The sequence below is a fragment of the Camarhynchus parvulus genome, chromosome 3 (genome assembly GCF_901933205.1).
Source record: "Camarhynchus parvulus chromosome 3, STF_HiC, whole genome shotgun sequence".
In the NCBI taxonomy this organism is placed as follows: Eukaryota; Metazoa; Chordata; class Aves; order Passeriformes; family Thraupidae; genus Camarhynchus; species Camarhynchus parvulus.
In genome coordinates this window covers 3956003-3979695 of record NC_044573.1, presented here as the reverse complement: position 1 = coordinate 3979695, position 23693 = coordinate 3956003, and the positions used below count along the sequence as shown (strand labels likewise).

Sequence of the window (23693 nt, the reverse complement as noted above, 5' to 3'; positions counted from 1 at the left end):
GGCACTGGGAAAACCTGTAGCTCTTGCAAAACGATCAGCATCCCTGAGCTTAAACACTATCGTAACATCAGGCCTCACTGGATTTTGGCTTGGGGCTTGCATCCGGAAGTATTAAAATGCTTGTGTTAGACAGGAATGCTACCCTCGATATAAATTTCCATATAAAAACCTCGACTTGTCATTTCTCCATATATTCCCCCTGATTGTCTCACCCTGATTTCTTTTTATTGCTGTTTCTGCTTGGCAAACACTGCTGTGGTCCTAGCTGCATGTGAGCCTTTGAGGGAGCTCCTACAGGGCAACAAGGCTTGAACAATTAACAAAAATGAAAATTTTAGGCTTCCCATGTGCTCCATAAGGCTTGTCAGTGCCTGGTGAAGGAAATGTGTGAGCAATGAGTTGAGGGTGATGGGGGAGAACCCCACAGACTTCTCCCAGTGCCTGGGTGGCCACAGCTGTGGGATTTCCCTGTGGGATGGGGCACCCTGTCCCTTTCCCTGCGCTCCCCTGGTGCTGCTGTGCTGGGTGGGATGGCATTTACACCTCTGAAGCCTCCTGAGCTCTGCGCTGGCGAAGGGCTGTGTGTTTGTTGGCTCCAGCCTCGGTGCTGCAGGGCATGATTTCAACCATGTCTATGGAGACCAATTTTCAACATCAAAACAAACCAGCGTAAGTGGAATTTATATTACCTTTTAAAAAAGCAAGTCAACAGAGCTGAGGGCTCTGCTTCGAGGAAGCCTCTTGGGCTTGTTTGGGGAATTACTACAAATATTTTACATCCTTTTGGGGACTCCAGGCAACCTCAGCAAGCTTCTGCCCAGGACAGCTGTTGAAATACCCCAGGTTAAATAGCTAGTCACAGGGGGTTTGGGGCCTATGGTGTGAGGCAGCACCCCCTCATCACCAAATACCTTCCACTGCTCAAAAGCATTGTCTGATTTTCAAAGCCAGGCTGATCATTCTAAATTTCCAGAAAGTACTTCCCCCTGAAGCACAGTATTTTCATTTTGGGTGATGGTGGTCAGGAGCAAGCAGACCAAAAGCCTTGATTCTGAGTGTGTGCAAGTCTGGGTGATCCCAAGGGTGAAGAAATATTCTGTTGTGAAGAGCTAAAAAATATCCCTGCAGCAGTATAACAGCAGTGGAGGGGTTAAATTCAAATAAGAATATGCTGTGGTGGAGGATGTGCTCTGGTGCTGCCCAAAGCCCATTGAAGAGGCAGAGTAAGAAGGGCTGGGGGTGTTCCACCCTTCTCCAAAATGTGCTTGAACACTCAGTGCTCAAATTCAAAATAATCTTGTAAATTCAGTAATAGAGGCTAAAAACTGGGCTCTGGAAATTTTACGAGTATGTTTTATTTTTTTCCTGAGCTGGTTAATGCTTATCCCAGCCTGGGGAAGAGAAACATACCAAGCTACTGGACTTAACATTTGCAAATAGCCTGGTTTAGGGATTTTGGCCTAGGTACAAGCATCAAATTATGACAAGATGAATCGTGACTTAAGTGCTTTCTTTTGTGCCAATAAGCTGCCAGCTTAGAGATGTGTTTCCATTACCTGGGTACCTGCAGGCAGGTGGATTTGGGTGGGATGTTGGTACTGAGTGGATCTTCATTTCTTTAAGTATCCTACACCTGTAGCAGGTATGTGAGTAATCCTTCAGGAGAGCTTTATCTGCATCTTTGATTGCTGTGATGTGAGTGTGGTGCCTCTCCAGCTTTTCTTTACACTCATATGCAAACAGCCTTTGTGCAAAGCACAGGGTGAAGCTTCACAGGAATGGCATTGTGGCCTGTTAAGTTCTGTCACCCCAGAGAATGCAGGTAAAAAAAAAAAAAAAACAAGTAAGGAAACATATTCCTGCAAAATGTTTCCTTGTGTTAGAACTGAGTAGCTTTCAGCCTGATATGGTTGATTGTCCATGGAATGTCAGTGCTTTATTGGACATGTTCACTGTATAATTCAAATCTTTCCTCCTCAGCATACCAGAGCAGAGGCAGAAATCTCCTGACCCCATTAAAGTTTCATGTTACTATTTTGATCCTTGTGATTTGGTTTTTAGTACAGAATCACAGGCCTTGCAGAGAGCTCCTGGCATGTTGGTTCATGTTCCCTTGCCTACCTACCTCTGCCAACTTGCAGAGCTCTCCTGAAACAAAACAGCCCTACTAAATATTGGGATGCAGTCTCTGGACTTATCTTGAGTTGCAAAATTGTCTGAAACCAGATTTATTTTGGGGAGAGAAAGCAGCAAATGAAAATCTCCATTTTAATCACTCCAAGGATCAATTCATGCCTAATTAGTGTGTGCAGAAACAGCTTTCCTGGAAACACCATTGTCTGCAGTGCTCTGCTTCCTGCTGCCTTCCCCCAGGCAGTGCCTTTAAGCTGGACAGAAGTGAAATTTTTCTCCCTTGAAGGTGACTTTTTTTGCAAACATTTGCTGCTGGCTGAGTTGGCTTTGATGCAGTTGTGGCCACTGCTGAGCTGGGTGTGATATTTGGGCACCGAACGCGGTGCTGGCAGCAGCTGCACAAAACCCTCACTGATGCAGGCATGGAGGCAGCACCAGCGTGCTCTGTGCAGGCTGCTCCCCTCTTCTTTTGGTGACATTTCCAGGTTTTGGGCATTTGGCATCAAAAGGGCTGGTGCTGACGGCAGAGCTCCTGGCAAGGGCGTGCAACAGCTCCGGAGCTGCCGATGGCAAACTGGAAATGCTTCCCTGTCAGGGGAAAGGCTCCTGTCCAGGACAGCCACGTATTTAATGGCTCTTGGGAGGCTTTGCTGTGGATGTGTGCACTTAAATCTCAGCCTGCTCTGGGCTTTAACATTCCCAGCATCCTGCTGTAAGAAGGGAACAGGACCCAAGCTCCAAGCTGTGTTTATGCTGTAGTGCATTTGTGCAAGTGTGCAAAGGTTCAGCTTCATTCCCTGCTCTGATCCCCAGTAATTCCTGATGCTGGATTAGCTTTGTGGAGTTGTGGTTTCCTCTTTGCATGGTCTGCCATAACCCTGATGCTCTCCTGGGAGGTGGTGGTCAGTCCAGAGGCCTTTGCTGTTCAAATAAAGCTGGGATAACTTCCTGCATGTGCATCACTTTGCATTTATCCCCTTTGGTTTTATTTGGCATTTCCTGCTCAATACTCAGAGCACTGTAAGGGCTCTGTTTTCCAGAGGATGCTCATCTTTACCTGAACAACTGGATATCATTAGCAGAATGTTCTGTTCCCCTTCTTTTATCCACTTACTCTGGGGCAGGTCCTTTGATACGTTGCCTGTAAGAGCAGCTCTGGCACAGTGCTGTTGTGCCAAATTCCTCCTCTAGGCATGCAATAGAAAGTTTCACTTCATTTTTTTGCCATGGCATTATTGTTTTTTGCTTGTCTCCCTGATGTGTGGCCCCATCAGCCTCCTGGGATGTTGCTTTTGCTGTGATTGGGAGAGTTGTGATTTGCCAGTGCAGGCATTTGCAAGCTGCTCCTTTGGCCTGCCGTGTTTGTTTTCACCCCTGACCTTGCAGAGCTCAGGAACATTTCCATTTGCCGTGTTCATGTACAGCCTCAGCTTCTCAGAGAATGACTTATTGATTTTAATAATGCCTTTTACCCTGCTGTTTTGGTATGTTGGCTTCCCCTCTGCAGCCCTTGCTCCGAGCTTCCAAAATTTGTTTGTTTTCCTAGTTTCCATGCCGCCTGCAGGAATTTTGCTCTTTTGACTTCCCACTTGGGTGTTTGTTGTATATATTCTGTATAGGAAACATTCCTGTATGTTGTACAGAGATACTCCAGAAACACTCCAGTGCAAGAAGAAAATGTGACCCTCCAGAGGAGGTGGTCACAGGTTCAGATGTTTCTGGAGTGGCACTGGCGGGATTTAAACCTTGAGGTGCCTGTGTAACTTCCATGGCTGTGGTTTCAGAGTTTAACAGCATAAATATGTTGCTTTTGTCAACCCAGCTGGCAGGCTGCTCCATTTGAAAGCCTTTCTGTGTGCTTGTTCAGGTGTATGGATGGGGATGGGCCATGTCTTTGCTTTGGGAGTTTTTGGGACCTGCAGAAGCTTTAGTGGGTGTCTTAAGGGTTGGGGGGAGAGAAAAAAAAGAATGTTTTATTACAGCAATGCAATGAAGTGCAGCATAGTGTGTTTGCAGGGCAGGGGCTGCTGGAGTGCTTAGCTGAGAGCTGTGCCTTTTGAATGTTTATCCTGTTTGAATATAAATGTACTTTGTGGTTAGGTAGAAGTTACAAAAATATTATTACCATTAAAAAAGACTAATTATCCAGATGCATTTCTGTGAGGGAGTGCTGATGTTGCTTCTGGGACCACTGGGATTCTGGAGCAGAAAGCAAAATAATTTATCTCATGAGAAAGCATGTGACTGACAGAGTGAAGGTGTTTGCAAACAAAACCTGGAGCTCACCTGAGTGTTTTGGTCTGCAGGAAGTATTGCTGTGTGTCTTGGTCCCTCAGCCAGTATCAAGGTGATTGCTGAGATAGCAGAGAATTAATTAGGGGGTGCCTTCAGTGCCACCTTGTCATTTTTCTGTGACATGACATTTGCAGTTTTTTCTGCTGAACAAATACACACAGTAAGTGTGAGACTTTAAGGAGTTAATTTTGAGGTCACTTAAAAAAATTACTTGTTCAATGCACATAATAAATATCAATATAAAAGAGGATTTCACATCTTTTCCCATGCAAAAATTACAAAAGCTGTTGTACTGCCCTCCAAATTTGCTTTGGCAACTCTAACCCAACCTTGTTTTATTAAACAGCTCTCTTTCCTCCTAATATATACAGAAATGTTTGCTGTATAAACATCTTAACTAGACATCTGCTTTTCCCCAGATATAGAGCACAGTTAACTTTTTGCCCTATTCACTGAGGCTGATCACTTTTTTCTGCTGGCCGGATGAAATAAAGTTGGGTTTTGTAGCAGATGCAGCCCAGTTCAGCTTTGCATGACGCAGGTGTTCCCCCAGCTGGGAAGTGTGGAATTGTGCCATTTTGCTGAGATGATGGGGAGGTTTAGATATGTGAGGGCGTTAAAAATAATTCTCTGTGTTAACAGTGGGCTTTGTCCCTGGTGGGCTCCATATGCTCAACAGCTGACTGGGGCAGCAGCTGTTCTATATTTTATTAGGAGACTTATAAAGTTAGAAACACGGATGATCATTCAAAACACAAGCAACTCTTTGCGGCCATGGAAACGGGGTTCAACAACAAACTTGCATTTGTGAGCCTTCCAAGCAAAATAATCCCACTGCACTGTGTTCAGGTGGTCCTGGGGAAGTGAATGAACTTGCATTTTGATTTCCTTAAGTTCTGTTTACTCATCCAATTTTTTTTCCTCTCTTTTCTCCCTGTTTTCTGTCTCTGAGAAGATACTAAACTTTGCATGTGATCCTGATTTAGACTCTTCTCCAACATTGACAGATTTATTTGAGAATCCTTCCTGGAGTGTGCTCTTGGTAATGGTCATGGCAGTGGGATACAGAGAAGGCTGAGCAAACACTCTGCTCTCATATAATTTCTTGGGATTTTAGTGTCCCTTATAATCCAAGTTGCTCTTCAAACTCTCATTGCATGTTTGCTGCACTTCTGTACAATTTGTAGGGAACAGGTTGCCTGGTGAACTGGAGGACCTGTAGGTTTCCCACCTAAAAATATGCAAGATTTTTGGTGTACAAAAGCTCTCCTTGTTCAGGCTCTGAACCATCTTCTCATTCTGACTGTGGGTTCCTTTCATGCTGAGTCATGTACCCCACCCCTACCCAAAACAAAACCAGCCACCCCCTGCCAGTTTCTGCTCAGCTCAGCTCTGCTCCTGTTTTGGTTTGGAGGGGCTGCTGTTATTCCAGCTCCTGGCTCTCATGGAAGTGCTGCCCACACCCAGTGACCACCTTCAGGCTCAACTAGCCTGCAGAATAGTGACACATGGCTGCATCTGCACTCCTGAGCTGGACAACCTCTGACTCGGCCACTTTGGGCTCTCAGTGGTCTGCTGGACCCCTGGATATTGCAAACAGACAGGCAGCAGGGCGGTGGTGTGTAAATTAAGTGGATTGAGCCAAGTATCCTGCACTGTGAGGTGTGCAGGATTGTGCAGGCTGAGGGTGACTTGGGCACCTGTGTGAGGTACAACTGCCTCTGCTGCTTCTGCCCTTTGAGAGGTGTATAAATATTTTTATATATAAAGATCAAATTTGAGTTACTGTCAGATGAGCAGAGTTTTAAAAGGAAGGCTTAAAAGGACTTGTTGGTGAAACTGATATAAAAGCTGGTAGAGTAAATCCTTGGGGCACAGCCTGGCAGCTTGGAGACTTCAGGGATGATTTGTGGTTCCTTAACTTGCTCCAGGGACTAGCCTGGTGCCTTTCAAGTCTGGGGTCCTCAGGAGGCAAAGCCACTTGAACCTCTTCTGGGCACCTCTCAAGAGAATTGCCCATAAAAGCACCAAAACTGATTTTCTTGGTGTGGGCAATGCCGAATTGCACAATTTGGAAGTTAAAAGCTGGTGTAAAAGAACAGTGCTGATGTTGGGGGTGGAGAGGGATGTCTGAGAGGCAGCACAGCTTGTGAGGACAGCCTACATTGAGAGACAAAGTTCATTAAAGGATGTGTAGAGGTGAGCATGTGCCATTTGCCATGGGAATTGCATGGAGGAGCAGGAGGCTGGAGGCAGCTTGCTCAGTATTTGTGTGGAATGAGGAGCTGCCTTTCAGACCGAGTGGATTTGTAGCCATGAGTGGGGAGGAAGGAGCTCCCTACAAGCCAAACTGTAGCAGAGACTTTTCACCGTGGCAAACCCCAGTTAAATCCCACTGCAGAGCAGCTGGATTTGTCCTGGTGAGCCCCTCCCTGCTAGGAGGGATGAGGGGTGCTGGGGGTCTCAGCCCACTGCTTTGGGCCCCAGGCAGAGAACGTGACCCAGCACCAGCCGAATTTCCTGGCCTGTGCTGCAGCCATGTGCTCTGAGCCCTTTGGCAGATGAAATGTTTGTTTAAAGCCACAAATGACTGCCTGAAGGAATGATCATTGGATAATGGGGTCCTGCTCTGCAGTCTGCCGGGGCAGGGGGATGTGTTGCCCTCAACCACAGTGGTTGTGACCTGCTTGAAGTCTTGTTCTGGAGTGAACTTTTGCTGTCAGTAAAACTAAATCTCGGTAGGCAGCAGGCTCATTCTTCTACAAAGGAATTGGAATTGTGTTGTGAGTCTTCCAAGAACTCATCCTGTACAGGCTGAGATCTGGATCCCTCTGACTGTTCAGACCTCAACATGGCTTTGCCAACTCCCACAGTACGTGACAATAAGAGCAGTAGTAACAAACTACCTCCAAAGAGACCAAATACAATATGGTAAGAGATCTTTATTAAAAATTTTGTACATCAAAGGATTAACTACTACATTTTAAACAAGAAATAAGATTTTACATATTACAAAAGATGTTATTAGTTCTTGAATTAGAAATAAATTTTATGAACACTGTACATGATACATCTGAGTTGTAAGAGCAATAACAGGACCGAGTGCCTGAAAATGATATAACTTAATAAGAAGATGCACTCAATTCTTAGTATACAACATAATATTTCTGGAAAATAGTATGTTAACTTCAGTCTGAAAATGCTGCCTCCCTCTGAGCAGTAACTACCAACAGTGTTCTCATGGACATTTGTGCCCTGCCTGGTGATTTCCCATTTGGAGTTTCTTTCTTTGTTGGAGACATTTTCTTCCTATGGTCTATTTTTCTTGGAGAGAGCGTAATGTTATCCCATGGTATGGTTAACACAATCTGCATACAAAAACTTGATGCAAAGCATTTCTCACAATGTCACTTTACCTCCAACCCAGATTAGAAAAACCAACTGTGATAGCACATAAATGTCTACAGAAATAGATTTTTATTTACTGTTACCTTTTGTTACAAAGTAGTTAAAAATAAGAAATATATTTTAGCTTATCAGATAACCGTTACTTTGTGTATCATTCGTACTACATAATTTTTTTCTTTTTTGAGATTCAGTGTAGCTGCATTAGAATTTAAAATACAAACAAAACAGAAGATCACTTTTAAATTGCATGACCTATTTGGCTAGGAAGGGTGTGTGAAGCTTTACAGGATAGTATGAACATACAGTTCTCATATAAAAGCATAGTATGTATCTAGTCCAAGGAAGGTAATAAAAAAAAGATTTAAATCTTTATACAGAAAGTGACAATGCCCATGTTATACTATGGAACACATCTACTAATTTGGAATTACAGGTGTAACGTGCGAATAAGAGAGAGAGATCAACTTACTAAACAAATTCTTTTAAAAAAGAGAGCAAAAATCTATAAATAAAAATAGTAAGTGCTTTGTTTTGGGTACTATTCTTTGGTGCGGGGTTGCTGCGGGCGCTAGAAGGCGTAGGGGCCCACGATGATGGTTAGCCGCAGCACCGAGCTCGTGCGGTAGTTCAGGCTGTTCACTGTCAGCATCTCCAGGTCCACGATGTGCTCCCTGGGGCCCGACAGGGACTTCACCAGCACCAGCATGGCGCTCACCGTGCTGGTTTGCTGCAACAATAACAACAGCACAGCCCGGCTCAGCCCAGCCCACAGCAACCCCGGCTGCTGTCTCACTGCTCCGTGTCCCCCCCACTGCTCCGTGTCCCCCTCACTGTTGCACCTCAGCACAGGCCTGCACCAGGCAAAGGCGCTTTTAACACTTCCAAAAGGCCATGGCTAATCTCACACTTGGCTGTGCTGCAGGGAAAACTCCACCTGACTGAGGCCCACAGGAATAAACTGTGCTGCAAAATCTGTTCCTGGTTATGCTGACTCCCCCAGAGGATGTGGGAAGTGGTAATCTATCCCAAGATGGTTTTTGTTTTAACCCCATCTACCAGGTTTTAAAATAGAGAGAGAAGTGAAACAAGAGCCCTAATGTCTTTAACAGGGAGGTAGTTTGTTCAGTGGAGGGAAACTCAAGTCTGTTTTGTGGCTCATGCTCCAGAAGTTGTGCTGTCCTTGTAAACACTGGGAATTTTTGTTACTGGTGTGTGCCCACTGCTATCCCCATCTTGATTTGCTTCAAAGCTCCTTTCCCAATCTGAGGTTATGCTGCTGGTTTGTCAAACAGCTTTGCCTTTTCCAGATGATAATAAAAGGGTCAACTCCATCTCTCCCTTTGCCTACTACAAATGTTTTCTCCCCGTGTCATGTGAGTTGGGTGCACAGATGAATCCAATCCATCTGCTGCATCCAGGAGCCAGCTCAGCATTTTACTACAACAGTAGGAATAACTTCCAAGTAATTTTGTTTACCACAGTCCCCTGGCAGGAATAAACACGTGCTTCCTTATTTAAGGCCTGTGAGTTCTTGTTGGATGGCAACCAACCCTGACCTTGTTACTCCAAGGGTCAGTCTGAGGGCCACACTGGGGTCTAACCCAAGTGGGGCCTGCAGTGATCTTGCTTTTATTTTAAGCAAGTAGCTGTTTGTATTTTGGGGGTAGTTAGGGGGTTTTGATGTGTAACCTGTAATCCAGTGTTTTCCCCTGGATTTGTTATGTCACAATGAATGATATATGGATGAGTAGCTCCCTGTTCCCACCTTGGGTAAAAATGGTGTCAATGGCAATACCACAGCTTGGTACACTTGTTGTACTATCAGAAGCCCATAATCTCCTGATTTGAAGGAAAATTATGGAACATGAAAACCTCCCAATTACTGTATTTCTGATAGATGGTTTTTGTGCTGAATCTGTTTTACTGAGTGTAAAGCCACATATGAAAGAAGGATTTTCCAGGAATTTGTAAATATTATAGGGGCTCAAGAAGATGAGATTTCTTCCCAAAAAGCCCCTTAAAAAGCCGATGTTCTAGACACTCCCATTCATGTGTATCTACTTGAATGTATCCCACTACCAGGAAATACTGCTATGCCAAGTATTTTGAATTTCCTTGGTTTTTCCTATGGGAAATAAAGGTTTAGTTATGTGTCAACACCACTGACCGTTGGCCTGAGCTTAACTTGGGATGGGGCACGGATTTCTATAATGTTATTGATTTCTTCTTTTGCAAAATGAGAAATGTAATTAATGTAATTGTACAAGGAATCTTTCTATAATTGTGTCCTAAATAGATTTATCTGAGGTGTTGAAACAGAGAGAGGAAGGCAGGGAGTTATTTTGTGTGACTCTGACATAGCTGTCCCAGGATTGCTAAATATTCCTGAGACTTGGAGTCACAGTTTAGGGTTTTCAGGTAGGAGAGTAAAAGGCTTGTTAAAAACTGAAAACCAAGCACACTTGGTATGGAAGCGCCAAAAAGCTGCCAAACTTTGGGGTGTTGTGGAAGCCTTCTGGGGACCTTTGGGGCTGTCACGGAGGCAGGGTCTGAGTGCCCCCAGTACTCACCCTCAGGTAGAACTCTCCATTCTCGTTGCCAGACTTGATCCTGAAGGTGTTGATGGTATTGGGGTAGATGCTGGTGGCCTGGATCTGGAAGATGTCGGAGGGCACGGTCCTGTCGGAGCGGATGCTCATGTACTTGTACACCACCGAGTAGGGCAGCTCCCGGCAAATGGCGTTGGACACGGGGCACACGCAGCGGCTGCCACACAAACAGGGGGAGGGCACAGAAAAAGGCATTAAAACACCATGTTCTGCTTTGTTCCATCATGGCCCTTCTTCAGGATGAGCCTAAAACACAAGAGCTTATTTTTCCCTTACTTCTCCGAGGTAAGGATGTAGGGCTCTTGACAAGGATTTCTGGGGTAACAACGGAACCCTCCGTGGTAATTCCAGCAGATTTCATCCTCTCTGCATTCATTAGTGGTCTCACACTCATTTATATCTAGGAGGAAGGAGATGTTGTGTCAAAGCAGATGGAAACAGGGTTGCTACAAAGGTACTACCAAAAAACCTGCTTGTCTGTTGGAGCCCATCAGCTTTCCATGTCCTTGTCTTGTTTTCTAGGACCTCACTATAAAGGGTTTCTCTGTGCAGAAGTGGAATAAACTTGCTTATTGGGTGTTAAGCAAGACTGAATGCTTTTAGCTGACTGGAGGTGCACATTAATCATATATAATGCAACTGTGGAAGTGCTGTCAAGTTTATAATTAGCAAAGAATGATTTTACAGCCAAAGGTGTCCTGGAGACAGAGGAAAAAGGTCTCAAGGAAGAATTGTGATTACCTGCCTTTTGCTGCTTCTCAGTTGTTATAATCTGGGTTTCATGGTCTAAAGTGCTTCATTAATGGCTACATTTTCACCAAAATAACTTGAGAACGAATAGTGAAAACTCATTTATTGTGCAAAGTAGAGCTTCTTTTGCCTGAGAAAAGAGCCCTGAAGGGAGGTGGAGGCTGTGAGCCTTGCACTGTATTAATGCTCGGTTTCCTGTCAGTGCCAGAGCCCCACTGTCTACCCACATGGTCTCCTAAACTTCATACAGGCACAGAAAGGCTTTATCCAAATGTAATCTCTTGGAAGGCACAAACAGGTTTTTAGATGCTTAAATCAACCATCCCACAATGCTCAGTGTCAGCTGCTGTTCTTCAGAAGGGAAAGAAGTTAATCAGGGTTTTGTAAGACAAAATGCTGATAAAGAAGAGTTATTTTCTCATGTTTTCTGGCCCTAATTATCACACCTCTTGATTTCTAAAAATATGTTCTGTTCAATCCAGTTCTGCATTACAGAAGCAATAGTTCTGGCACTTAGAATATTGCAGAACAGTATAATCTAATAAGATGCAGAAACTTTTAGCATCACTGAGAAAAACCCACAAACTTGAAGATCCTGGCATTTAGTGGCACCTGGCCAGAACATTTATTTTTCTACACACAAATTATCTAAGCTGCTGAAGGCTTGCATTTTTTTTTCCTTTATCAGAAGAAACATATCTTTAATTTTTATTGTGACTGGATTTAGGAATCTCTCTGTAAAGAAGCATGATATAAAGCCATGTTCCATGTCTGTAAAAATGACCTGGATTTATTCAGGGACGGTGATCTCAAATTTAGAGCCACTACCTTGACATCCATGACAAGCTTTACCTGAAGGCTGCAAAAACTGAAATTTTGTCTTAGGAATCCAAAGGACTTGGAGTATGAGCTGAAGGATTCAAATGAGATTGAAAGATGTTTAATGAATCATCAAGTGCTTTATCAACATGTCTTCTGCTATCAGCACAGTAATCCTGTCATGCAATACAACCATTTAGCCAGCAATCACCCTTAGCCTGAAGTGCTGTAAATAACGCAGGGCTGAGCCTGCCAAGGGGAGGGCACTTACCTTGGCATGTCCTGCCTCCCACTACCTGGTACCCTTCAGGGCACACGCAGGAGAACTTCCCTGGCTCGTTGACACACTGGTACTGACATAAGTAACTTGAGGTTCTGCATTCATCAGTGTCTGCAGAGAGCAAAAGAGCTTTGTGTTATTGGCTTTTGAAACTTACCTTGTTGCAGAACTAAATAGAATAGCTAAATGCTTGGGGGAAAAAATATCTAAAAAGAGCTATCCAAAACCTGAAATGTGCTGCTTACCTTGAGAATGGAAGGGTGAGCTCTGCTGGGATTTTGTTAGTAATCCTCCAAAAGAAGTAGTTTGGATGTGGGGAAGCAGAAGCTAAATTAGACTTCAGAAGAGGTTTGGGAAAATAACTCTTGAAATTGTGTATACTTGCAGTATTCCAAAATGTGATGACTTTGAGGAAAAAACCCACAGCTGTGAGATTAGTTAGTAAGGCAAAAATGTTGCCTTTGTACTTGTGCCCTACACTCATGGAGTAGCTCTCTGGGAAAGAAAGAAAATTCTTTTTTTTTTTTTTTTTTTGCCTTCTAATAATAATCAGTGGATACCATTCTCCTGCTTCTTTATCCTTGTGTATCCATCAGTCCCTCGTGAGGGAGGCCTGGTGTGAAACAGAACTGAACGGTGCCTGCCATCAACAGGAAATGAATTCAAACCCATCAAGAGGAGGCCTTGGCTTGGCAAGCACAGACCTCCCTCCTCCTGCCTCTGAGCTGAGCCCAGCTCTTGGGCTGGGCTCAGGGGTGTCCTTGGAGGCTGCATGCTTGCTGTTCCCTGCTCTGTTCAAATGGGATTAGGGTAAGCAACTTGGTTAACCTATTATTATTATTAACCTAAGATTAGCTTAAGCAGAGGGAGCATCTGTAGCAGCTCTCCCAGCTCACTGGGGAGGGCAGTGCTGAAGCAGGGACCTCTCTGCCTTCAAGGCTGGTAGAAAGGATGTGGGCTCTAAGGGTGAGGTCATCATGTGTCCAAGAGGAGATTAGGGCACCCCTGTGGAGCCTCTGGCAGAGGAAAGAAAGTGTTGATTGTGTAATTGTACAGGAGGCATGCTGTTTGTGTACACAGGCTGCAAAGCACCTCAAAAGCACACTTGTGGCCCCCTTAAAATCAGGAATGGGAGGTTTTGTTTTCAGAGGAGCCTAACAACACACAAAATTGCCCTTGTTTTTGCTGTGCATTCCTTTCCAATTCATTTAATGATCACCAGCATTAGACCACCCACAATTCCAGGGAGTTTGTGCAATCAGGGTTCAGAAACCTTTCTTTCCCACTTGGGATCTGAAGTGCAGCAATCTGTGTCCTGTTTTGCACTTGCTATAGAGAGACCCATTCCTACCTGTACCTGAAATCAGCTGCAGCTACTCAGGTGTGAATTAGCCTCCTTTGTACCATAAAAAATAAATATCCTAAGGGTTTTGGCTACAGATTCTACCCACAGAGTGTCTCCATTTCTATTCTGTCCTTTAATTCACAAAAAGGCTTCAGTAGAAACAAAAACAACAAAAAATTGTTTTTCCAAGACAAAAAAAAGTCTCACCTTCACAGTTGATTCTGTCACTGCTTAGCTCAAAGCCTGGATTACACTGGCAAATGAAAGAACCCAGGATATTGTAGCACTGCTGTGCACATGGGTTGTTGGCATCACATTCATTTATGTCTGAAAGGAAAAAGGAGATATTTTTCTTGTGTAGGTGGTAATTAGGCTTGGTGGATTAGTCCTTAGGCTGGGCCTGTTGCTCAGCAGAAGCTCAGTTGGCTCTGTCAATGTAGACCTGCAGACACTGGAGCAATGCTAGATCTGTGCTTTACATTCCATGTAAAAACCAGTATTTTTCCAGGAATGAGAGTTATTCTAATGTGTGATGAATTCTCCCAAAAATGTTTAATGTGGCTATTAAGCTCCACATTCCAGTGCCTTTTTTTCAGGTATGAAATGCCAAGTCTCTATAAATAATTGATATAAGGAACACATACTGATAAGACCTCTCAGCATGCAGTGGTTAAGATTTATTTGAGCTATTTATTACTCTGAAAATTTGTTCTTTTAAATTCCATTGCAATTATAACATAAGCCTTTGAGGCCAGTAGAGTTCTGCAGAGCTCTAGGCCTAGACCATATTGGGGGAAGGTATTTTTCTGTGCTACATTTTCCGTGGTGTTGCCCATCCCAAGAACATTTTGAGGACACTGGTATGAGAAGAGAAGCAATTTTTAATGGGAAGTTTATATAAGTCTAATCACCTCTGGAATCTATAGCCCTTGTTTGGCACAGACTGTTGATTAACTGCTGCTCCTGTCAGTCTGTGGATTTTAGTGTTTTCCCTTGTATTTCCATCCTGCATGTTTTCATTTCATGTTTGAGTTTATCAGATATCTCCATGAGCAGAGAGCTCTGCTTGGAGAAAAACCTTTGAGTTCATGGCTTATAAATGTCAGCAACACTGTGAATTTACAGATACACCTAAGAACTGACAAAGATGAGGCACTCAGAAAACTGAAACCAATGAAGAGGATATGAATTCTCTGCATAATCAACCTCCTAGTCTTGAAAATGAATGATAACAGGGAAAACTCTTCACAGGTTTTTTTTTTCCTCTGAGTTCATTTCTGGCAGCAGTGCAAAGGATGTACATCATTCCTCCTCCAATACTACCAGGAGGAATAAATTTGGTGGCCAAAGCCCTGATTCTGTTCATTTCCCAAGAAATATTGACCCATTTTCAATAGAGGCAGAAGTCGTGACACAAATGTAATAGCTACAGCTGTCAAGTGCTGCTGGGGCAGATGGGAGAGTTTGTCTTGATGCAGCAATCATCCATTCATAAATCTTCTCCGTAAGCTTTCCTCCCCTTTACCTGGTAGAAATGTGCCTGATGAGGCTGGAAGGCCAGGAAAGGGGTGTTTGGTGAAGTGCTGAAAGAATCCATCTTCCATTTGGGCCATCGAAACGGACAAGTCAGTGACTTTTGTCACCTGGTTCTGTTGTGTCTATGGGCAATTTTTAAAATCCTGTGTTTTGGTGAGAACCAAGCAATTCCTGTCTCAGTGCAGAGCTGTGCAGTGTGCCAGGGTGCTTGGTGAGGGTTGGCAATACTTGGAAGGGATGGTGGAAGCTGGAAAACACAGCCTGATTTTTCTATGTGTATAATATAGATTTTATATACACAAATTGCTTCTATAAAGAGCTGACCATCTCCATCAAAATCTCTTGATTTTAAAGCCATTCTCTCTGTGCTTCTGCAGGCAGAGTTACCATTTATTATCACTTTCATCCTTCTAGAACAGATATTGTGATTTCAAACTAGACATCAGTCTTAAAGTTCTGCTGTGCAGCTTCCCTTAGTGTTTTATTGCTAAGGGCAACACCACAACTGAAAGGTTACTCTTAGCAACACGTGTTTCAATTTTTAACTTTTTCTAGATATTCATGTGACCTAAAGGCTTTCTTTACCACATGCTGAGGGTAATTACCTGTGGTGGTGTTCACAGGGGTCTTAGGCTGAGGGAAGAGATGAGGATCTGACTCCATGTTTCAGAAGGTCTGATTTATTATTTTATGATATATATTATATTAAAACTATACTAAAAGAATAGAAGAAAGGATTTCATCAGAAGGCTAGCTAAGAATAGAAAAGGAATGATAACAAAGGCTTGTGACTGAGACAGTCTGAGACAGCTGGACTGTGATTGGCCATTAATTAGAAACAACCACATGAGACCAATCACAGATCCACCTGTTGCATTCCACAGCAGCAGATAACCATTGTTTACATTTTGTTCCTGAGGCCTCTCAGCTTCTCAGGAGAAAAAATCCTAAGGAAAGGATTTTTCATAAAATGTGTCCCAGACAATTACCCTTAACTACAGAGGTATAGGATTCCTTTGATTCCCAGTTCTGGCCTGTGTCATGTGAACTGGGAATAACACCAGGAAATAATAAAGCAGAACTGAAAGAACAAGTCAATCTAGGATTAAATACTGAATATAAGGCTTTAGATGTTCCTTGGAAATCTGCTATGCCAACAAAAAAATGTAGAGCTTTCTTGAATGTCTGTTATTCTCCAACCCTCCTGTAACTCTCGGCTCACTCACAGAGGAGCCTCTCAGTGCAGTCTTTTCCTGGTTGGTGTTGATTTCATTTCAGTTTGTGCATGGCAGTTGTGTGCTGGTGTCTGTGTGTCCGGGGGGCTGTTGGGGAGCCCTCAGCAGTGCTTACCCACGCAGGTGTGGTTGTTGGATGCCAGCTGGAAGCCAGCGTTGCACTGGCAGTAGTAGGAGCCGGGCGTGTTCACGCAGCGGTGGTGGCAGTACGGGGGCAGGGTGCACTCGTCGATGTCTGGGGCACCAAAAACACCAGTTAGTTCACATGGAAGCACAGTGCCTCCCTGCTGTTCTTGTGTCTGAGGGAAGTTAATTGCACTTGGTTAAAAGCGGGAGGAAAGCTTATGTGAGCTGGGCACTGCTTCCCTGGATATTACAAGATGCACTTGAACTTTTCCTGTAAGTGACTGTTTTGTAACAAGATTTTATGCTCCTTGTCTTCAATGTGCATTCCAACTTTATTTTATTGACTCAGTCCTGCAGTAGTGCTTGGTCTGGTTTATTTTGTGTAGGTAAATCTCAGTGTTTTGTTCAGCTTTCCCTGATCCCTCAGGATCAGGCATGGTGCTGATCAACACAGCCAATGTGGCTTGGAGCTCATTTTCCCAAAAACTCTCATGCAGCGCTCCTGGCACATACTAAATCTTTTCAGCTCCATTAGGAACAGTCCAGGTTTTCTGTGTGAGTACAGGGGAATGGCAAGGATAGAGAATTAATGGGCCTGAAAAGGAAACAGGTGGTTGTGCTTCCACAGGGATCCCCAGACCCTGCCTTGCTCTCCAAGGGTTTCCCATTGCTCCCATTCCCCTGGCTGCCTGTCCTGGATCCCTTCCCACCCAGCAGCAGCACACCTGGCTGTGCATCTCAGGCACTGAGAGCCTTCCACAGCCTTTCCTTGCAGGTCAGCCCTGCTCTTGAGGTGGAGCAGTCTGCCTTTCCAAGAGTCAGCATTCCTGCTGTGCATCCGAGCAGGGCTTTCACCTGCCTGCACCACCCCATTCCCTTACCCCTCTGCATTTTAAAAGGCATTCCCTGCACTCTGGAGGAGACAGTGGCTCTGGCTTTGCCTGGAAAACGTGTTTTATTATTCTATTTTCATGAGAGTGTGTGTGTGTGTGCAGTGGCTGCCTTGAGCTGTGGTGGCTGGAGCTCGGTGAAGAAACCCAGCGCTGTGCTCTGGGCTTGTACACAATGGGACATTTCAAAGGATCAACATTCACACAAATCAGAGCAGTATTCACTGGAACAAAGAAAGGCACTTCCCACATCCATGCCAGATCTTGCATTTCCTACCTCCAGCTGTTTCCATCATAGATGTGTTTAAAAAGAGGCCAAGACTTTTTTTTTTTTTAATATAATGAGGAAAGTGTTTGTTTTAATATCAAGTGAAAAAATAATCTTTCCAAGTTAACCCTTTCTTTGTCAAATTTAGGGCTGAACTTAGTGGAGTGTTTTGGATGATTCTGAATGAAAAGGCTTCTGCTGGAAAATTCCTGGCTATCCATACAGTAGCAATTGTCACTGTAACTCTTGTTGCAGAGAAATTTGGAAGTGGAAATGGAATAAATTAAGGAGGCACAGTAGATTTCCATCCTTGACTTTTCCAGGACTAAGCTCTTATAAGTAACTTTAAAAAAATAAGATTATACATATGAGCAATGCATTGGTACATTTATACACATAAATGCTTTCAGGATCTGGCTCTTATTCAGTGGGAATTTTCCTTGTGGGATTAGGCACATCAGCTCTGGGCAGATCTAAGGGCTGAGATTCATCTGATCAATTGGGCCAAATCTGTTTGAAGTGCTGGAAAAACAATTCATTCTCCCTGCAGTCATACATTTCAGAAAAGATTCATTTGGCAATATTTGAACAAGCAAATTAAAAAGAAAAAATTAGAAAAAAAGTCAGAAATTGTTAGTGAATTTAGATTAAAATCAACCAATTGTTAAAAATATCTCTTTTTCTCCTTCTACCTCCACGCCAAAATAGTCTGGAAAAATTTCTTTCAAATTTGAGAAATATTTCCTCCCATATGGAGAACCTCTATCAAGATCTGGCCCCAAGAACATTTTCTGGCTAAGCTGTTATAAAATCCCTAAAGACAGGCTTTATTCTGAAATGCTGACAGTACTAACTGTTGGGATGTACTTGTAATTTAGGTCAGTGTGTAATATGTAACACAGGTGTTATTCTTGGTTTTGACCTAAATAGGAGAAGGGAAATTTCACTTTCCAGACCTCTTCATGGATAGATTTAGATGCATAAATAAGTTCACATTTAGGTATAAGGGTCTCTCACTCCCATTTTTTCTCACTTCTGTCCTGTTTCCTGACTTTCATTTAGGACCACGGGTCTTGATATCAGAAGTGCTGTTGCATGGCTGTAATTTACCTGCATGGCTATAATTTGCCTGCTATAAAAAAATCCAAATAAACCCCAGATATTAATAAAAATAAATGCATGACCTTCCAAAACTATTCATCTACCTACATTCCAAATTAGTCATCCTAGTCCTGCACAGAGAACTGAGAGAAATCGGATTCACCTGTGTTTACACCAATTTGACAGTTTGGGGCCTGATCTATGTCTCTTAGGAAAGAGATAAGAATTTTTATTCTTATTATTTCTACAGCCCTTGAATTGGAATCCTGAAGAAAGGGCCATGCCCAGAAATTGAGGTTATTCTAGGTGTATACTAAAATCTTCTCAGTTTCTTACCTGTGGCCTTAGCAAGAAGAGGAGAGATTAAGAATAAAAATGTTTAAAAAATTAAGAATAAAAATTAAAAAAAATAAGAATAAAAACAACAAAAAAATTTAAAATTCTTACACTCTTTGAAATGCAGGATCTCTGAAAGAGGAAAACCTTGAGTTCTGTTGAGGAAAAAACCCCAACCCCAAATGCTTTTCTCCTAAGCTGCATAAAACCAGGGCAGTGTATTAGAGGAGGCTGTCTCAAATATCACCTCCTGATGTGTAGATGTGACTCTCTTCCTCCTTAGTTGTTTTTATTATCTGACAAACCCAAGGCTTAAGGCTGGACTGTTTCTAGAAGCATTTTATCCATTGAAATGGTGATTAAAGAGGTGTCACATGCAGGAACAGGGGGGATGGCACTTTGGTGTGATGTCCCCACCTGAGGATGGGACAGGAGAGACCTGTGGTGTTTGCCCTGCACTTGGATTTAATTCTGTGCCATGCTTGCATGGCTCCCAAGGGTGCCAACAGCTTATCTTGGCAAGGAGAATAAAGCCTGGTGGGTTTCAGAGGCTGCAGCTCTCCTGTACCTGCATTCAGAGTTTCCATCTCTGTGCTCAGAAAGCCGAGTCCTGGAGCAGGGCTGGGGGCTGGGGGAGGGAGAGCTGTGTCCCACGGACCTGGAGCTGAATCTCAGGGAAAGGTGCTTTGCTGCCATCAGGGGCTCGTGGCAGTCTCTGGGACACTGGCAATGCCCCAACACAAACAATCACACAATGGGAACTATTAGCAGAACCCAGCTTGTGAACTCCAAGTGTTGATTATCCTTAAAATAGCTCCTCTTCCCATGTTTTAGTGATTAATTACTGTGGTAGAGTGACTCTTCCATTGCATTCCAAAGTGAGACAGCTGTTTCACACCACACATACCCATCTGCTTTATGACCAATATGAAGTTTGTAACTGTGCATAATGAAAGAAAACCATTGAAGGGAAAGCAACACTTACCAACACACTGCTCCCCTCGTTTCTGGTAGCCTGGAAGGCACTGGCAGCTGAAGGAGCCTCTTAAATTGACACACACTTGGTCAGCTCTGCAAGTGTGGGTTCCAGTTGCACATTCATCTATATCTTGATAAAAAAGAAAACAAGTGCAATATTAGTCATTACATTTACTTAAAGTATTTCCACAGGCTAAATATTTTACACATCTTCAAGCTACTTATAAGTGCAGGCAGGAAAGATGCACTCCCAAGATGTCATCTCAACACTTGCAGCTATCAGAAATCTGGTAGTGTTTTAATTCTCATACATTGCCATCGTAGATATTTTCAGATATTGGTTATTTTAAACATTTGTTTGTCAAATGCCATTAATATTTTGCACTTGTCAGTCTAGAATTTTCTGTGAACTTCTTGCAGCTTCATCATATTTGAATCATTTGCCTGTTTTGTTTTGCTTTGGTTTTTTTCCCACGCTGGTTGGATGTTTCATGCTGAATTACTCCAGAAAATTTCAGCAAATGTAGTTCAGCTCTTTCTCAAGGAGTAGAGGAGTTAGAAATATGTTGTTTTGCTGGTACTAAAAGGACTCTGCTGATCTCTTGCATGGTTCCCGTGCTCCATGCTTTGGACAGGGACTTGGAACTGGGTATGTGGTGGCCTTCTCATCAGGAAGAGATCTGCCTCTTGTCATTCCCATGAAAAGTCTCCTAATTCAGTCAATCTGTTCAAGTCTCTGGAAACAGTTTATGTGTGTTTGTATTTGCCCAGTACAGCTAAAACTGCAAGTTCTAGCCCGACGCTTTTCAGAGTAATTCAGGCAGCTTTTAGTTTGCACTCAATGCAGGTTTATACAAGTATAAAAACAGCATTTTCATTTTGCCTGCTCATTATGACTGCTGGAGGTACTTAATTATAATTAAACTGCATGTGCTGACAAATGAATTACAATTTGCTTTCTCATCTGAACATCCAAAATGTTGGAGATTTTTTTATTGTAACATGACACAGTACAGTGAGATGACTTTTTAATTTTGGCATCATACACAATTTGGAGACTCTAGGCTGAATAAACAAATTCCTTAAAACTTATGATCTCTAGTTTACAAATCTCAGCTGACCTCTCTATTTGTATAGGCACTGGGGATGTTAGAACATCACCAGTGGCAGATTCTGGGTGGTGCTTTGGAAAAAATGATGGATTCTTTCTCGTAACAAATGAAAACAATTTCGACCACAAGATTCAATCAAAAATAAACCATCAACAGTTTGAATTAATTCTCAACGTTTGCCCTCTCCCCAAATGTCCAAATATTTTACATACATCTTCCCTTTATTCTACAGGGAAGTTAGGCTGCTCTGCATTTCTGCCCAGTGTCGGTCCTGGAGCTGCTGTGCTGGTGCAGGATTTGCTGAGCTCACTGTTGTGTCCTGACACTGCAAAGCACATTCCCAGGTGTGAAGAAGACTTTTGGGTCTGGCTACCTCCTGCCACCCCAACACCAGGCAGCTCAAGGCAAGTCTTTGCAGGGACCTCGTGAGCTTTGTGCTCCTGGTTCCTACAAAAGCTGGAAATAAAATACTTGTACAATTCCAGTCCTTTTTGTTATAGACTGTGCTGGAACAAAGAACGTTTATTTGATCTTTAGGAGCTTCATATGTGAGTAAACATGAAGCTGCCTTTTAAGATGGATTAGTTAAAATGCATTGGATAATAAGCTACTCAAGCTAAAATGATTCATAAATTTACTTCTGTACTCATGGTTTTTGGCTGTTCCTGATGGTAAGTTCAGCTGGACAGAAAACCAATTATTGCCTTTTTGCTGCTTCCCCATCTGAAAACCCTTGGAGGGTTTTGATGTTCTGGCCAAGATCTGGGTTTGTGAAAGGTGTGGGGAGTGAGGCAGCCTCCTGCCTTCCCCAGGGAAGGTGGTAAGGTTGCCATGCTTGGAATGAGCCTGATCCCACCTGTGCAGGGAAATCCGTGCTGGTAGAGGCAAGGCTGGTGGCCTAAAGGTTGTGTTTGAGGGAAATAGGATGGGAGGAGAACAGCAGGCACCTGGAAAGGTTTCACTGCTGGCATCTCCAGCATTGCAGTAGTTACAGATGTGTCCTACTGCTGTGACTGATACAGGGGTGAGGAAGTGAGTGAGCATTTCTGTGCTGAAAGCAGAGCCAAATGTGGATTGTGTTGGTGCAATCCCAGAGCAGCCCAGCCCTCGTGGAGTATGGGAAGGAACTCTGGTGGATTTAGCAGTGATGCTGCAGCTCTGCCTGTGAGTGAGGCCAGAGAGGAGGCTCCAGCTCTTGGCACTCAGTGTGACCCAGGTCACTGTCCATTACAGAAATAGTCTGTTTCCCAACTGTCCAGAGAGTTACTGGAGAAATAGAGGTGTAGGAGTCATCAGAGGGATGCAACAGCAATATTGGAGTTTCCTTGGCATGTGGCAGAACAGCTCCATTTCTCTCTGACGTGGCAGAGTGTTTTATTTACCAAGGCACACCTACTTCTCTGCCGATGGGAAATGGCACCATCCCACACCGGGGACTGGGGATTAATTTGGGATTCCCACATTGTGTTTGTGGCTCTTGAGTGGGTAGGTTGTGTATCTGCAGTTCTTCAGGGTCTGACCAAACTCAAGTTTCCAGACTGTTTTCCCAGTTATGTCCTCCCTGTAGGGAAATCATTCACTCCCAGGTCTTCGTTCCATTGTTGAAATCAGACTTTTCCAGTCCATGAAATTCCTAGATTTACCATGACCCTCACAGTGCCCTCTGACCTGACAGTGATTTTGAGATTCCATCAAATCCTGCTTTTAGTCTGTATCAAATATGGGAATGAGATGGGGGTTATACAAAGCACATATTCTTCCCCAAATTCTGCCACCTCATTCCATTTGCTGTTTCTTGACAGAATCCCTGGGCCTAAGTAGGAACAGTAAATGAGGCATTGGGAATCCAAACTGTTGGTTTCTGCCTGGTGCAGACACCCAGGTCTCTGAGAAGACACTGCAATCTGGGGCAAGGGTGTGATGCAGGAACATCACAGAGCTCACCAGCTCTAATCCTGAGAGCAAGATAAAATTATCTGACCTTTCCTCTCTAGCACGAATGTTTAAAAATGTGTTACGTGCATGTGTATTTATAATAATTAAAAAAATTAAAAACAAGGCTCTCCACTGCACACACTTGTCCCTCTGGGGAGAGGGTGAGAGAACAAACATGTGACAGATGTTTGTCATGTTGCTTAATGCACTACTGGAAAGCACTCAAGATACCACAGTGATGAGTGCAGTATAAGAAACAGATCTAGAAAGAAAATATGGGGCTTTTACAAGCTCATTCTTGAGCATCTTTCCTCTACATCCTCTTTTCCAAATTTAGTGTCATCATGATAAAGTTCATCTCCGGAACTGTTTCAGCAGCTCATTCCACAGCTGAGGCTTCTGCCTTAAGCAAATATCTTGCCTGATAAGAAAACACCTGAAACACCTGAAAACACTCCCAAATCATTCCTCATCAACTTTGTTTAAATTTCATTTCTAGATGTTGTACAAGCATTTGTTTGTCTAGGTAAGCCACAT

General features: G+C 43.4%; 1 protein-coding gene across 2 annotated transcripts in view; it reads right to left on the bottom strand.

The window, feature by feature from the left end:
* Positions 1–7350: 7350 nt before the first annotated feature.
* EFEMP1 (EGF containing fibulin extracellular matrix protein 1) overlaps positions 7351–23693 on the bottom strand; it is a 45691-nt gene continuing 29348 nt past the window's right edge. For both annotated transcript variants that reach the window (XM_030945355.1, XM_030945356.1), the window contains exons 5-11: positions 20117–20239; positions 16526–16645; positions 13847–13966; positions 12286–12405; positions 10722–10845; positions 10407–10602; positions 7351–8563 (exon numbers count right to left, since the gene is read on the bottom strand). In XM_030945355.1, coding sequence (XP_030801215.1) covers positions 8405–8563; positions 10407–10602; positions 10722–10845; positions 12286–12405; positions 13847–13966; positions 16526–16645; positions 20117–20239 — 962 coding nt within the window. In that variant the 3' untranslated portion in view covers positions 7351–8404. The remainder of the gene's footprint in view (positions 8564–10406; positions 10603–10721; positions 10846–12285; positions 12406–13846; positions 13967–16525; positions 16646–20116; positions 20240–23693) is intronic.